Source organism: Erinaceus europaeus, chromosome X, assembly GCF_950295315.1.
Source record: "Erinaceus europaeus chromosome X, mEriEur2.1, whole genome shotgun sequence".
In the NCBI taxonomy this organism is placed as follows: Eukaryota; Metazoa; Chordata; class Mammalia; order Eulipotyphla; family Erinaceidae; genus Erinaceus; species Erinaceus europaeus.
This window is the reverse complement of record NC_080185.1, coordinates 2874665-2888737: the sequence shown is the minus strand read 5'-3', so window position 1 is coordinate 2888737 and position 14073 is coordinate 2874665. Positions and strand designations below refer to the sequence as shown.

Sequence of the window (14073 nt, the reverse complement as noted above, 5' to 3'; positions counted from 1 at the left end):
GGTGGAGCATCGGCCGGAGCTCCAGCTTCATTGGGCCGCACCCCGCCGTCTGCCCCGGGGCCCGGTCCGCGCTGTGCCTCGCCAATCGCTGCTGCGGGCGGAACCTCGGCTGATCGTCGCCTCACGGGAGCGGGGAGGAGAAGTGGCAGCGGGCGACAGGAGGTCATCGGTGGGAGCAGGTTGCAGACGCTCAGAGACAGACCGGGAGCCTCCTGCGGACGGTAAGGGTGGCGGCCTTGCCTCGGAGAAGAGTGGGTCCCCGGAGTGCGAGGGGCCGCCCTCCCGGTTCCCGCACTTGCTGGGCATGTGGAAGGCGGAGTTAGGGTCAGAGTCCCAGAGAGGGGAAGGGGCATAGCCGTAGGGCTGTGGTGGATCGGGACTTGGGAACTGATCCAGCGGAGGCTTGTTCTTTGAAGGGGGTGCTTCCGCGCGCGCGCCCCCCCCCAGTCAGAACCCGATGAAGTCCCCAGACCAGGTTCCAGGGAGAGCCTTGGTACTAATGGCTCAGGTACCTGGCCCGGGACAGGCTTTGGCACCCTCTCTAAGCATCGACCGGGGCAGTACAGCCCCACTGGAGCTCTGGACGTGCGAGGGGCGCCGGGAGAACTACGGGGGTGTGTGCCACGGTTTGGACTGAGCCGGCGCCCAGTGACTGAGCCCGGACCTGCCACTCCCCCCCCCCCCCAGTTAGAGAGAGAGCAAAAAGATTCTCACATCAAGACAGGTCCCAGGCTGAAACCTGTTCTTTGTCCTCCTCCCATTTTCGCAGTCAGCCCCGCCAAACTTGCCTCTTTAAATTTTTTAACTTATTTGTTTTTAACTAATAATTTTTTATTGATTTAATAATGATCGAGGGAGTCGGGTGGCAGCGCAGCAGATTAAGCGCAGGTGGCGCAAAGCACAAAGACCAGCTTAAGGATCCGGGTTCCAGCCCCGGCTCCCCACCTGAAGGGGATGGGGGTTGCTTCCTAAGTGGTGAAGCAGGTCTGCAGGTGTCTATCTTTCTCTCCCCCTCTCTGTCTTCCCCTCCTCTCTCCATTTCTCTCTGTCCTATCCAAAAATGACGTCAACAACAACAAAATGACTACAACAATAAAACAGCAAGGGCAACAAAAGGGAATAAATTAATTAATTATTTAATTTAAAAAACAGGGAATGTTTTCTTAAAAGTAAATAAAAATAATTATCGTTAAGACTGTAGGATAAGAGGGAACAATTCCACCCAATTCCCACCACCAGAGCTCCGTATCCCCTCCCCTCCCCTCCCCTGATAGCTTTCCTATTCTTTATCCCTCTGGGAGCATGGGCCCAGGGTCATTATGGGGAGCAGAAGGTGGAAGGTCTGGCTTCTGTAATTGCTTCCCCCGCTGGGGGGAATGTCAAGCAATGTCAACATGGGCGTTGACAGGTGGACCCATACTCCCAGTCTGCCTCTCTCTTTCCCTAGTGGGGAAGGGCGCTGGGGAAGCAGAGCTCCAGGACACATTGGTGGGTCGTCTGTCCAGGGAAGTCTGGTCGGCATCACGGTAGCATCTGCAACTTGGTGACAGAGTAATGGAGCTGAAGGGTTGACACCCCATGTCTGGCATCTCTGGACACAATTGGAAGTCAAACATATTGGGGTGGTACTGGTTGCATTGATTTGGTTGTGATCAGCAGATGCAGTGTCAAATGGTATGGATCTAGAGGAACATGGAGGAAACAGCCATGCCCCTGAGGCTTCAGGACTGGGAGAAATATGGGTTTTATTTTATTGTTTTTTAAAATATTTTAATTTATTTATTATTGGATAGAGACAGAGAGAAATTGAGAGATATTAAGACAGACAGACACCTGAAGCCCTGCTTTACCACTCATGACGCTTTCTTTCTGCAGGTGGGGCCTGGGTCTCAAACCTGGGTCCTTGTGTAATGTGTGTGCTCAACCAGGTGTGCCCTGACTGGCCCTGAAATATGGGTTTTTTTAAAAACAATTTTTAATCTTTATTTGTTTGATAGACACAGCCAGAAGGCTGCCGGGACTACAGTGTACAGTTCAAGCCACCCAGTGCCAGCCCCGTTACCGCTTTTAAATGCTTCTTCCCTTCCCGCTTCACCTGTGGGTGGCAGGCAGGCAGGCAGGGGAGGAGGAGGAAATCCAAGCTGTGCACTGACTGGGTTCCAGCTGTGAGCTTGGGCTTTGCCCTCTCTGCTTGATAGGTCAGTCCTGTGCCCCTTTTAGATGTTTTGAGGGGCTCTGGGAGATCAAGCATCACAGGGACTTCATCTAGGATTCTTTTTTGGGTTTGAATCTGTCCCTCTCTCACCCCAAGCCTTAAGTGGGGCTAGGAGGTCACCCCCCTTTGTTTCTGCCACCAAGGTTATTGTTGGGGCTCCATGCCTGCACTGTAAATCTACCACTCCCAGCAGGCCATTCTCCCCTCCCCATTTTTTCCTTTTTATGTGATAAGACACAGAAATTTAAAGATGAGCAGAAGATAGAGAGGGAGAGACAGACATCTGCAGAGCTGCTTTACCTTTTGTGAAACTGCCTCAGTGCAGGTGGGAAGTGGGGACTTGAACCCAGGGTCCTGTGCATAGTAACATATGTGTTCAACTAGGTGTACCACTGCCCTGCCTTAGAACCACCATTCTGAGTACTGTCCTGACCCTAACTCCTGGTGGGCTCCCCCTCCAGGTACAGTCCCCGCCCGCCCACTGTCAACTTTGCTCCCCTCTTGTGTCACCCATTGTGACATAACTTGCCATGCTTATCATAGCACGCTTGCTCTGGGTCAACGCTCAGTCCCCCACACTAGGGACAGCCACCCTCGGGGTCCTGCTTAGGGTAGGAGGTGGGGGCGAGTCTGAGGTTACTTACTGAGTCAGACCACAACACTGAGGGTGCGCTTCTGGAAGGTAGGTGTCAATTCTGTGCTGCTCTCGCTGGCCACTGGCTGGCCAGCCTCTGAGCTGCTTGGTTCCCAATGACAGACCAGCCTTCTCACAGGACACACCCCTCAGCTCTGTCCGGTTTGTAATCAACTGTCCTTATGTCTCCAGGATTCAGTGCTCAAGAACATTCCACAGAACTGAAGAGGTCAGACTTCCTTCTCAGACTCTCTGAGCAGCCTCCTAAGACCAGAAGTTAAGTAGAGCACAGGCCGTCTACAGGAGCAGGTAAGTCTCTTCCTGGCTTCCTCTAGCCTCGCTGGCCCAGTATGCAGTGGGGCTTTGTGCTGGTCTGGAGGAGAGACTGAGAGGCCTCCACTGCAGGGGGTGGGGGGCTTACCACCCTGACCCCTGTGGAAACTGCTGAGTGCATTACAGGAGCCATTATGAGTACCAGTCCAGGCCTTCAGGGACATTCACCAGCCTGTGCAGCCTTTCCTGCCATCCAGATCCAGAACCTTCCATCGTCCCACATGGGCTCTGTATCCACTCAGCACTTGCTTCCCAACCCCCCTCCTCCCCACCCCCAATGCTGGCACCCACAGCTCTTTCTCTGTGAGCTTGATGGCACATGATTTGTTCTTTTGTGTCTGTCTTGATGACTGAGCACAGTGTCCTCCACGGGGAGCCATATTGTAGCACGTGCCAATGTTACACCTGTTAACACTTGTTTATTTATTTGTTTGTTTGTCCTTTTTACCACCAGGACCCCATGCCTGCATACTTCTATTGTTCCTAATGGACTTCGTTTGTTTCTATTCAATTTTAGTCAGAAAGTGGGGGGGGAGGGAGACACCATCCATGACGGTTCCACATGGTCCTACACAGTGTTCCCTTGTGATACCAGGGCTTGAGCCCAGCTCGTTGTGCTTGGCAAAGTACACTTTACTGGCATTCCTGCGTAACATTCCTGGCCCCTCACCTGTTACATATTTTTAAGTTAGCTTTATTATTATTATTATTATTTTATTTGATAGGACAGAGAGAACTTGAGAGGGGAGGGTAATATAAAGAAATTCTATAGAAAATTCTGCTCATGCAGCAGAATTGCTGACAGGAGGGCAGGGCTGCTCTGTCTTGCTTCATGGTCAGTCCTGATTCTCCCTCCCCAGCCCCCAAGAACCAGTATTCCAATGTTCATTGTCACTTTTACTTTTTTAGAGACCTCCCAAAGGTAAGGAGCAAAGGATATGTTTTCCTGAAACGGGCTTATTTCACTGAGTGTAATGTACACAGTGGTCACCGTGGCAGCTGTGATGTCACAAGTGGCAACACTTTCTCCTTTGTTCAGGCTGCATGACATTCCTTTGTGACATGATGGGGGTCATTGGGGTCCTGGTGTGTCTCCTAGATACCAGTCAAGGGGAGATGACAGACTATGCCTTTGTGTTAAAGACCATACAGTAAACCAGTAACTCTCCCGCCCCAATTTTTTTTTTATTCCTTTGTATGTAGACCACAGACTCATCTCTTGCTGGAACTATATATTGTTTTATTGTGGCTATTGTGAATAGTGCCTGCCACTGGTGATTGGGGACACAGAGCAGGACTTCCCAGCCTGGGGACCCTGGTTTGATCCTTAGTGCTGTATATACTAGAGTGTTAGTATGGTCTTTCTCTCTCCCTCTCTCTCTCTCTCTCTCTCTCTCCTGCTACTCCTCTCTGTCTCTCTCATGTGTGAGACTCTGTCTTGTGAAATTAAAAAAAAAGTTTCGAATATAAAACATTAATTCCCCAATTAAAAAAAAAGTTTCATTTTTACAATTTCTGTGTATTTTTTCAGCAGAGACAGAAATTGAGAGGAGAGTGGGAGAGGGTGAGGGCGAGAGAGAGATCTTCGACCTGCTTCACTACTCATGACGCTTTTCCCCTGTAGGTAGAGAGCAGGGCTTGAGCCTGGGTCCTTGTGCATTGTAACATGGACCCTCTACTGGGTGTGTCACCACCCAGTCCACAGATTAATCTTTTAGAAAAAAGGACAGGAGTGTTACTAGCTCTTCAAGATTCTGGTTCTGATTCTTTCAGCAAATACTCAGAAGTGGAACGGCTGAGCATGTGGTATTTCTCCCTTTGTTTACTTTACGCGTTCATTAAAAAAAAAAGATTTTTGATTTATTTTTAATGAGAGCGATACAGACAGAGAGACACAGACACACACAGAGAAGAGAGACCAGAGCACTGATCACATGGCCAGACAGTGCCCTCTCCCAGTCCTGGTCGTCAGCAGCCTGAAACTGAAGCACCAACGGGGCCCATCCCCTCCAAGGTAGTAGGGAGAAGGCTGCCTGACCTCTCCCAGGTGCCCTTGGCTTGTGGCCGCATGCCTCTAGTCTCTACCTCCATCTTCACAGGCCCTCTCATTTCCTTTCCTCTGTCCATCTCTGTATGTGACTAAGAACAAATGGAGAGGGTAACTTAGCTGCCAGGTTTGATGTCCTCTCACATGGACAGTCAGGGCTGTGGTGTCTCCAACAAGGGGAGTCCCACACCCCCCTCCCCCACATATTCCCATTTTGTGGAGTGAGCACTCAGTCCATGTTGTGGCCAGCCATGAGCAACAAAGAACCCTCCTGGATCAGTTGGTGACAGGGCCAGGACTAGAACCCAGGACCGGCAGAGCTGTGCTTTCTCCCCTTGTGCTGTCCCTAGTTGTCCCATCACACCACCCTGACCAAACAAGCAGCTCGAAGACAGTGAAAACAGTTTCATGTGGAAAGCTACAAATGCAGGACTGTTCCCTGTATGGAGCTGGCATGTATAGGGATCACATTGGCTCCTTCTCAGACATCCTCAGTGTGTCAGTGAAGTCCCTCACTAACAGTTGTGGCTGTGTTGCTACTCTTCAGGGGTCTGGGGGCCACAGGACGGAGCCAGCCCAAAGATGATGCAGTGTCCAGTGCAGATGTTTCAAATATGTCTTCAGGAGGAGGAGAGTTTGGTGGCAGACAAAAACACATTGATGGCAGATATGGCACTGCAAGTCACTGGTGAGGCGAGCAGAGGCCGCCCATATGCTGTTGAAGACATTCCTAAGGTGAGAGGCTCCCCAGCTGATGAGGAAAGAGGCATGCACAGGGCCTCAAGCCACAATACTCTCCCGTGCTAGCCACTGTGTCTGGGCCATTGACTGAATTGACCGTGGGCACGGATCATTATTTCTGTCATCACTTGGGGTTTCACCGCTTGGGGCTGACATCTTCATATAAAAAGAGAGACACAGATTAACAGAGATAGAGGGAGAGGTGCTACTGTGCTAAAGCTTCCCCCAGTGGTGGGGGTGGGGGGCTCAAGCCACAGTGCATGCATGGCTAAGCCAGGGTTCTTGCAGATGAGCGCTCTCTCCAGCCCCTGCATACTGATTCCTTTTTTCCATTTTATTTGATAAGATAGAGAAATTGAGAGGGGAGGGGGCAAGAGAAAGAGAGAGTCCTCAGCCTCCTTTCTCTTCTAGCCTTGGACAGGAAAGAAAGCCTTGGGCCTGATGGTCCCCAGCCCTGAGCCTCGGTGCCACCCTGCCAGGAGAGACATCGTGCACAAAGCTCTCAGGCGGGTGTGCTGAGGCCAGAGCTCCCTGAGGTGGGTCACAGCAGGTGGTTTTCTCCCTGGGTCTGTACCTCCCTGTGTACTAGGGACCACTGTCGGTGAAATGGTGGTGGCCTTGGTTTGTTTGCTTGCTTAGACGTGCCCAGGAATCAGCTGTTGGAAGCAGAAAGGTTTCACTTAGGGGGCATTTTTTTTGTTTTCGACCGAGACAGAGAGAAAGCGGAAGAGACCACATCACCAATGCATCCTTCAGTATGGTGGGAGCCAGGCTTGAACCTGAGTCCTGCACATAACGGGAACATATTTTTAAGCTTGTCCAGTCTGACGCTAGGCGGCACGCTGCCGGAGGGCCACTACCTCTCCTTGTGCCTTACTGGACGCTGCAGGGGTGAGACAGCAGCAGGATCAGGTCAGCCTTCCAACTCAACTCTGAGAGTCTCGAGCCCACAGAGCCGAGCAGCCACATGCAGCTGGGTGAGGATTGAGTGTCTGTCCCTCCTGCAGGACAAGAAGTGCGCGGTGATTGGAGGCTCGGGCTTCCTGGGGCAGCACATGGTTGAGCACCTGCTGTCGAAAGGCTTCGACGTGAATGTGTTTGACATCCGGCAAGGGTTCGATAATCCCCGAGTGCAGTTCTTCTTAGGGGACCTCTGCAGCCGGCAGGTAACTAGCACCCGGCCTGATTTCCCTCACACCCCCAACCGGAAAGCCCCCCACTTTCTCTGCCAACAAGTCAGGCCACTTGTTAAAACTTGCCTTTTATTTTGGAGACTGGGAAACTCTTAGGTAACAGATGGACACATACACACACACACACACACACACACACACACACACACACACATTGTCGGGTAGGCTGTGTGCCAATAGACCTTGATTCTGAGAGTGGTCTCTGGGCACTGGTGGGCATGCTGCCCTGGGGTATATGCCTCCAAGTGCCATGCTGGGCAGAAGCTACACAAAAAAAGTCATGGCCATGTCACAATGCTACATTAAAAATCGGTGAGTCTTGGCATAAAGTTCTTAACTCTTTTGATGGTGGCAGCATCTCTTGCTCACTCGCTGCCTCCTAGATCTTATATTTTTGCCACTGGTGGCACACCTTCCTCGCTCCTCATCTTGACTCCATCTGAAGGTGGTAGGTTTGACTCTTTTTCTTTAGTTACCAGTTTGTAGAATGAATTCTGTCTGTCTATCTCTCTTTCTATCTCTCTCTATCTCTCACTTTCACTGCTCCAGGCTGACTTAACCAGATACATATTGAGTGAGCAAGTGAGTGAATGCACACTCAAGAAACACCACAGTACCAGTGCGGTGGCAGCTGGCCTGGAATCTGGGTGGTGCCAACGGCAAAGCAGGCACACTGTCTAGGTGAGCCAGCCATCCTGCCTGCCTGCAGAAGGAAGTCTTACTCTCACCCTTGATCACACTGTGCCCTCTTTGGCCAGTGGCAGCCTCAAGTCACCTCTCGGGTCAGTTGAACAGGACCCCGCTGTGGCAGCCGGCCTACCTTCCCGGCTGGCTTGCCTGTGCCGTGGCCCAGATCTGCGGCCAGCCAGTACCCTGGGGAGCTGCACACAGTGGACAGGCCTGTCTGCTCTCCCGCTCAGCTTGCTGCTTCAAGTCCGGTGTCACAGGAAGGCATACTGTTGATGCTGTCTTTCATGTGACTCAGGATTTGTATCTCGGAGCTCGTCTTTCCCAGAAGTTTAGCTGCCTGTGCCCGCGGGTTGGAGGCACAGAAGTCCCCCTCTGCCTGCATCCCGAAGGCCCCTTGTAGCCAGATGTTTTTACTGGAGAACAGTTCATGAAGAGGGGTGATTATCATACAGCACAGTTCTGATTGGGGTTCAGTTTAACTGTAGCAAGGCCACATTTCCACAATAACCTCAGTAATTAAAGAACAAGGCCCCTTTGTGCCACCATTCACACAGGGGCCATGAGAAGGCTGTTGACCTGTCTCTGGCAGGGGTGGTGATGCTGTCTTTGTTTGCTTGCCCAGGACCTGTTCCCAGCCCTGAAAGGCGTGAGCGTTGTCTTCCACTGTGCCTCCCCACCACCTTCCAGTAACAACAAGGACCTCTTTTATCGAGTCAATTACCTGGGCACCAAGAATGTCATCGACACCTGCATGGAGGCGGGGGTTCAGGTAAGCGGGCGCTGGAGCGTGTCAGCAGGGGGAGGGCGGGCTTGTGCACCTCCTGGGCCTCAGTGATCAGCCTCCTCAACTCTAGAATCCTGGACATGGACACCCGTAGGCAGCAGAGTCACCACAAGCTGTGACATTCTTGCTGCTCCTGATGTTCTAGTGGCCCTGACCGCATAAGAAGTGCTGTGACCTCCCTCCCTCTTTTTTTGACTTTATTAGTGATTCAATATTGATTTACAAAAGTACCTGTCAACAGGGGTATAATTCCACACTGTTCCCACCACCAGAGTTCTGAATCCTAAGTCCCTCAGTGGAACTGGGTTTTCCCAAGGCTGCAGACATGGGTTAATTATCATCTCTACAATTCTCTGTCTACATTTGTACATAACTGCCCCCTTTTTCTTCCAGGGCCAGTCCTCTCTTCCCCTCCCAGCCGCACATAACCCTATTACTACATCCAAATGTCTCTCTCCTTTTTCTTCTCTCTCTCTGGGACCTAACGGAGCTGGAGTTCAGAGCCCTCTTATCCTCTTCCTCCTATCACCTCCCCCCCCACTGGGAGTATGCAGCAAAGTTGTTTTGGGGGTACAGAAGGTAGAAATTCTGACTTCTATAATTGCTTCTCCACTGGATTTGGGCGTTGGCAGGTGGGTCCGTACTCCCAGCCTGTTTCAATCTTTCCCTAGTGGTAGGGCTCTGGAGAGGTGAGGTTCTAGGACACATTGGTGAGGTTGTCTGGCCTCGCTCCCTTCATCTCTCTCCATGGAAGAGTCAGTCTAGGAGCTGTCAGATTATATACTGTCTGCAAACAAACAGTGATGCCTTTCAGGGCACATTTTCAGTGACTGTTCATGCCTGTTAGTTGCTGTGCTCTTCCTGGTGTCTGCTTACAGATTTTGCTCTTAGTGCTGGCGTCCTGATGGCACTCCCGTGGCTGAGTGGTGAAAGCCTGACTTCCTCTTACTCTGTGATGTGCTGTCTGGCCCTGCCTTGTGTCCTAGACATGCAGATGGTGGGGGTGGGGTGCAAGCAAGGCCTCAACTGCTCTGGGGTCCTTCCAACATATGGGCTCAACCCCTCCCCTCTTCTTTCTGCCAGAAACTCATCCTGACCAGCAGTGCCAGTGTGGTCTATGAGGGCACCGACATCAAGAATGGGACCGAGGATCTCCCGTACGCCATGAAGCCCATCGACTACTACACGGAGACAAAGATCTTGCAGGAGTGTGTACGTATGGGGCCTGGGTGAGGGAGGTCTTTAGAGAGCCATGTCAGTCCTAGTGGCACCAGGCACATTGTCGCTGATCTCCAGCCCACCAGCTGGTGAGACATGGCATGGCATTCAGACCCTGGACTCCCCAGCTCCCATCTCTCAGGATCAGAGATACTGTAGGCCCAACACCATATTAGTCTGTTTGAGCATGTTCTCCACTGTCCCCACCTGGGGAGCAGGGCATGCTGGGAAGCTGAGGGATAGCTCTGGATGCCTGTTCCAGCTGCTACTCCATGCTTGGGAGTGAAGTCACCACAGAGCTTCGACCTGCAGGTCCAAATCCCAGGCAAGAAACTAGCTGCCCTGGAGTAAGTTCCTGGATGCCACGTCAGTGCATGCACCCGTTCCTGTTTCAGCCAGCATAGTGGCAGTCCCTTAGGATGTACTGTTCTCTCAAAGCCCCAGAGGACTGCCTCCAGTGGCCTGGATTCTTGTATGCCCTTTGCTGCCCCCTGCTAGCTCATCGGGGCGTCCCAGGCCCTATCCCAGTGGCACTGGTGCCTGCTGCTCTTTGAACCCAAAATAGGCCTCTCTCCTCCTCCTCGTCCTCCTCCTCTTGTATTTTTTTAAAATCATTGACTATCAATGCATGAGGAGAGAAAACCATTCTGGTGCAGGCAGGGCTAGGGATCGAACTCGTGACCTCATGCCTGCAAGTCCTGCAGGCTGAACACTGCCCCACCTCCTAGGCCTTTCTGAGTGGTATTGCTATGTCTTCAGATTTTAGTGGCGGTGACTGGCAAAGGAGTCCAGAATTGCTCTGGTCCTTTATGGAGTTCTTTGGCTCATAGTAATGGGTGGCATCTGTGTCCACACAAGTGAGTACTGTAACCTATGACAGTACCCTCATAGTGACGTGCCGCTTCTGTTCCCCACAGACGGTCCTAAATGCCAACGATCCCGAGAGGAATTTCTTAACCATTGCCATCCGTCCTCACGGAATCTTCGGCCCCAGGGACCCCCAGATGGTCCCCATTCTGGTTGAGGCAGCCAAGACTGGCAAGATGAAGTTCATAATTGGGTAAGGAGGTGCCTGTTGTGCTCCATGCCTCTCTGACCAGGTGCCGTGACCTGGCTCTTCCAAGGTTATGCTTTATGTCATTTCTAGATAGTCCTGGCAAACCAGCCAGTGGGGGCATTAGACAGTAAAAGTCTGGGGATTAGGGATAGGAAATCTGGGTGCTGGCAGACTTGAATCCCTTTGAGAATCAGAGTGGATCTGTCCCAGACTTCTCTCCTGGTTTCTGCTGTCACTGCCATACTAGTGCCCTTGGCTTGTGGCCACATCACTGCATCTACCTTCATCCTCAGTGGCTTCTCCCCTGTTCACCTCTCCCTCTCCATGTAAGGGCCTCCCTCCTCCGGTTACCGCCCCTTGCTTACTCACACCTGCAAAGACCCCATTCCCAGCTGAGCTCACAGTCATGAGTTCCAGGAGAACATAGTTTTGAGAAGACACTGTTCAGCCTAGCACATTGACTCAGGTGGACTGGGGAAATACCTGGCCTCTGTCACCTTAACTCCGAGGAGCACTCAGAGTTACACTCCTCTTCGGGGACAGTGAGGGTTACCACAGACACCCCCTCTTGCTCCCTGCTTCCCAACTGCTTGCCCCCTGCCAGCCTGTCTTACTGCTCTGAAGGATTATACAGTGATCCCTGTAGAATGTGAGGCCAGAGCAAGGCCATCGCCCTGGCATGTGTGAGTGTAACTGCCCGGACCCCGGGTTCGAGTAGACACCTGTGTCAGGCACAAAGTAGGGGCCCTGGCTGGTAGCTGCATTGGTGGCCCCTGGGGGTGTGGGCACATTCAGAACCCTGGCAGCCATTCTTCAGGGTGCAATCTGTAGTTCAAAGATGGGGGCAGGCGGCTGAGTGCCTAACATGATGCACCTTCCCTATGTGCCCGCAGGAATGGCGACAACTTAGTGGACTTCACCTTCGTGGAAAATGTGGTCCACGGACATATCTTGGCTGCCGAGAAACTCTCTCTGGACTCGAGCCTCGGTGGGAAGGTAAGATACCTGCCTCGCGTGCTCAGTCAAGCCCACCATGAGCTAAGAGGGCCACTTCCTTAGACCCAAGTTAGCAAGTACATCATCCTGAGTGCCCTCGGAGCTTCACTTACTGTCCAGGCAGCTGCCTGTGTCTGGCAGTCAGCATGTGAGGGGTCCCAGCTCCCCCCCCCCCGGGAGACCCCCTAGGGCCCCTGGTAGCCAGAGCTGAGTGACCCAAAACAAATGTCGTCACTTCCACCAGCTGCCATCTGTGGGCTGAGGATGGTCGTGTGAAGTGGTGGCAGCTGCACGGCTTGGATATACACCACTTTTTTATGCCACACCAGGGAGTGAACCCTAGCTCTTGTGTGTCCCGCTGAGTCACCACCTGGGCTCAATTCTTTTTTTCTTTATTATCTTTATTTATTGGATAGAGACAGCCAGAAATCTAGAAGGATGGGGGGAGGGATAGAGAGGAAGAGAGCTAGAAAGACACCAGCACTGCTTCACCACTTGTGAAGTTTTCCCCTGTAGGTGGGGACCAGGGACTCGAACCTAGGTCCTTGCACATTGAAACATGTGCGCTCAACCAGGTGCTCCACCACCCGCTCCCCTGGGCTCAATTCTGTATTGACGTGAAAGTCCAAACCGGAACATCTCTCTGGCATGTGTGATGCTGGATCCAAGTGGGAGCCTCAGGTGTTGAAGCCCAGTGCTCCAGCCGGCATGCCAGTTCCCCAGCTCATCTAGTTTGTTAAAGAACTATTTTATTTATTTGTTGACTAGAGACGGTGAAATCAAGATGGAAGCAGGCGGGAGAGAGGGAGAGAGACACTTTCACTGTTCACCTCTTGTGAAGCTTCCCTCTGCGGATGGGGACTGGGGGCTTGAACCCACCAGGACCTTATACTCTAATGTGTGCGCTCAGCCAGGTGCACCACCGGTTGGCCCCCTGCTCATCCGTTTTTTCAGTCTCTGTATTTAGAGAGAGAGATGAGTCCCCTACCTAGCACTGCTCAGCCATCCCTGGTGCTATCCATGGTGCCCCCATTTGCCAGGGTTTCCTTGGGTTTCGTGCATGGTGAAGCACGCCCTGTGCCTGCCAGCTGCCTCCTGGCCCCTGGGCTTCTCTTTGAGTTGCCTTGTCCAGGACGTGGGTAGGCCAGTGGGCAGAGAGCAGCCCAGACTGAAGATGGGCTTGTGAGCCAGCCTGCCCAGCCCTCTGGCTGCAGCGCAGCTCCTGAGCCCCTGCCCTCTCCACAGGCCTTCCACATCACCAATGACGAGCCCATCCCTTTCTGGACCTTCCTGTCCCGCATCCTGCGGGGTCTCAACTACGACGCCCCCAAGTACCACATCCCCTATTGGGCAGCTTACTACCTGGCCTTCTTGCTATCTCTGCTGGTGACAGTAATCAGCCCCTTCATCCAGCTGCAGCCAACCTTCACCCCAATGCGGGTGGCACTGGCTGGCACCTTCCACTACTACAGTTGCGAGAAGGCCAAAAAGCTGCTGGGCTACCGCCCCCTGATCAACCTGGATGATGCCGTGACAAGAACCGTGCAGAGTTTCCAGTACCTGCAGAGGACTGAGTGAGGAGCCTGGGCAGCCCTCAACGCACTGCCTCCTGGCAGACAGCTGTCTGCCCCGAGGACCAATAAACCAGCATTCCTATGGTTCTTCTCCATGGCTAACTGAGAGCGAACGGCCCTCCTGAGACCATGAAGGTGCCCCCCCTCTACAGCAGGAGCAATTGGCTCCCTAGTCTGTTCCTTCCTCTCCTCTCTTCCCCCTCCTCCCCTTCCCTTCTCTCCTGGCTTCTGCATTCGGGCTGTTTGTGTAGAATCCAGGAAGCTGTAGAGACGAGATGACCCATTTGTTACTGGGGGACAGGAGCTTGATTCAGGCCCCTACAACCCACTGCTCACTCAAGCAGAAGCCAAGCACAGTGTGCAGACAGTGTTGAGAGGACTTTTTGTAAAGATGATGGAGCCGTAAGAGTTCTTTACCGGATAGCAGGCTCTCACCTGCCGTGTGCTTAACAGTCTCTAAACCTCTTCTCTTGTTCATTCAGTGTCCCCTTCACTTCCCACAAGGTTTTATTTAATCAATTAACATTCTTTTTGTTGCACCAGGGTTATTACTAGGGCTTAGTGCTGGCTCTATGAAGTCGCCCCTCCACC

The 14073-nt window shown here is 52.5% G+C and overlaps 1 protein-coding gene across 2 annotated transcripts; it reads left to right on the top strand.

The window, feature by feature from the left end:
* The first annotated feature begins 25 nt into the window (after window positions 1–25).
* On the top strand, window positions 26–13566 carry NSDHL (NAD(P) dependent steroid dehydrogenase-like). 2 transcript variants are annotated; one of them, XM_007530471.3, is made up of 9 exons: window positions 26–221; window positions 3042–3158; window positions 5854–5964; window positions 6978–7136; window positions 8476–8622; window positions 9721–9849; window positions 10773–10915; window positions 11806–11908; window positions 13154–13566. In XM_007530471.3, the coding sequence occupies exons 3-9, from the start codon at window positions 5890–5892 to the stop codon at window positions 13484–13486; spliced, it is 1089 nt and encodes a 362-aa protein (XP_007530533.2). In that variant the 5' UTR covers window positions 26–221; window positions 3042–3158; window positions 5854–5889; the 3' UTR covers window positions 13487–13566. The 2 variants fall into 2 exon arrangements, with proteins under 2 accessions (XP_007530533.2, XP_060039048.1); XM_060183065.1 differs by lacking the exons at window positions 26–221; window positions 3042–3158 and having other exon boundaries at window positions 5797–5964.
* Window positions 13567–14073: the final 507 nt, after the last annotated feature.

Excerpts from the sequence above, each read along its gene's own strand:
- NSDHL (XM_060183065.1), top strand. The coding sequence starts at position 5,812 with ATGATGCAGTGTCCAGTGCAGATGTTTCAAATATGTCTTCAGGAGGAG. Across the intron at positions 7,137-8,475 it reads GGGACCTCTGCAGCCGGCAG|GACCTGTTCCCAGCCCTGAA; the intron begins GTAACTAGCACC and ends TTGCTTGCCCAG. Across the intron at positions 10,916-11,805 it reads AAGATGAAGTTCATAATTGG|GAATGGCGACAACTTAGTGG; the intron begins GTAAGGAGGTGC and ends ATGTGCCCGCAG.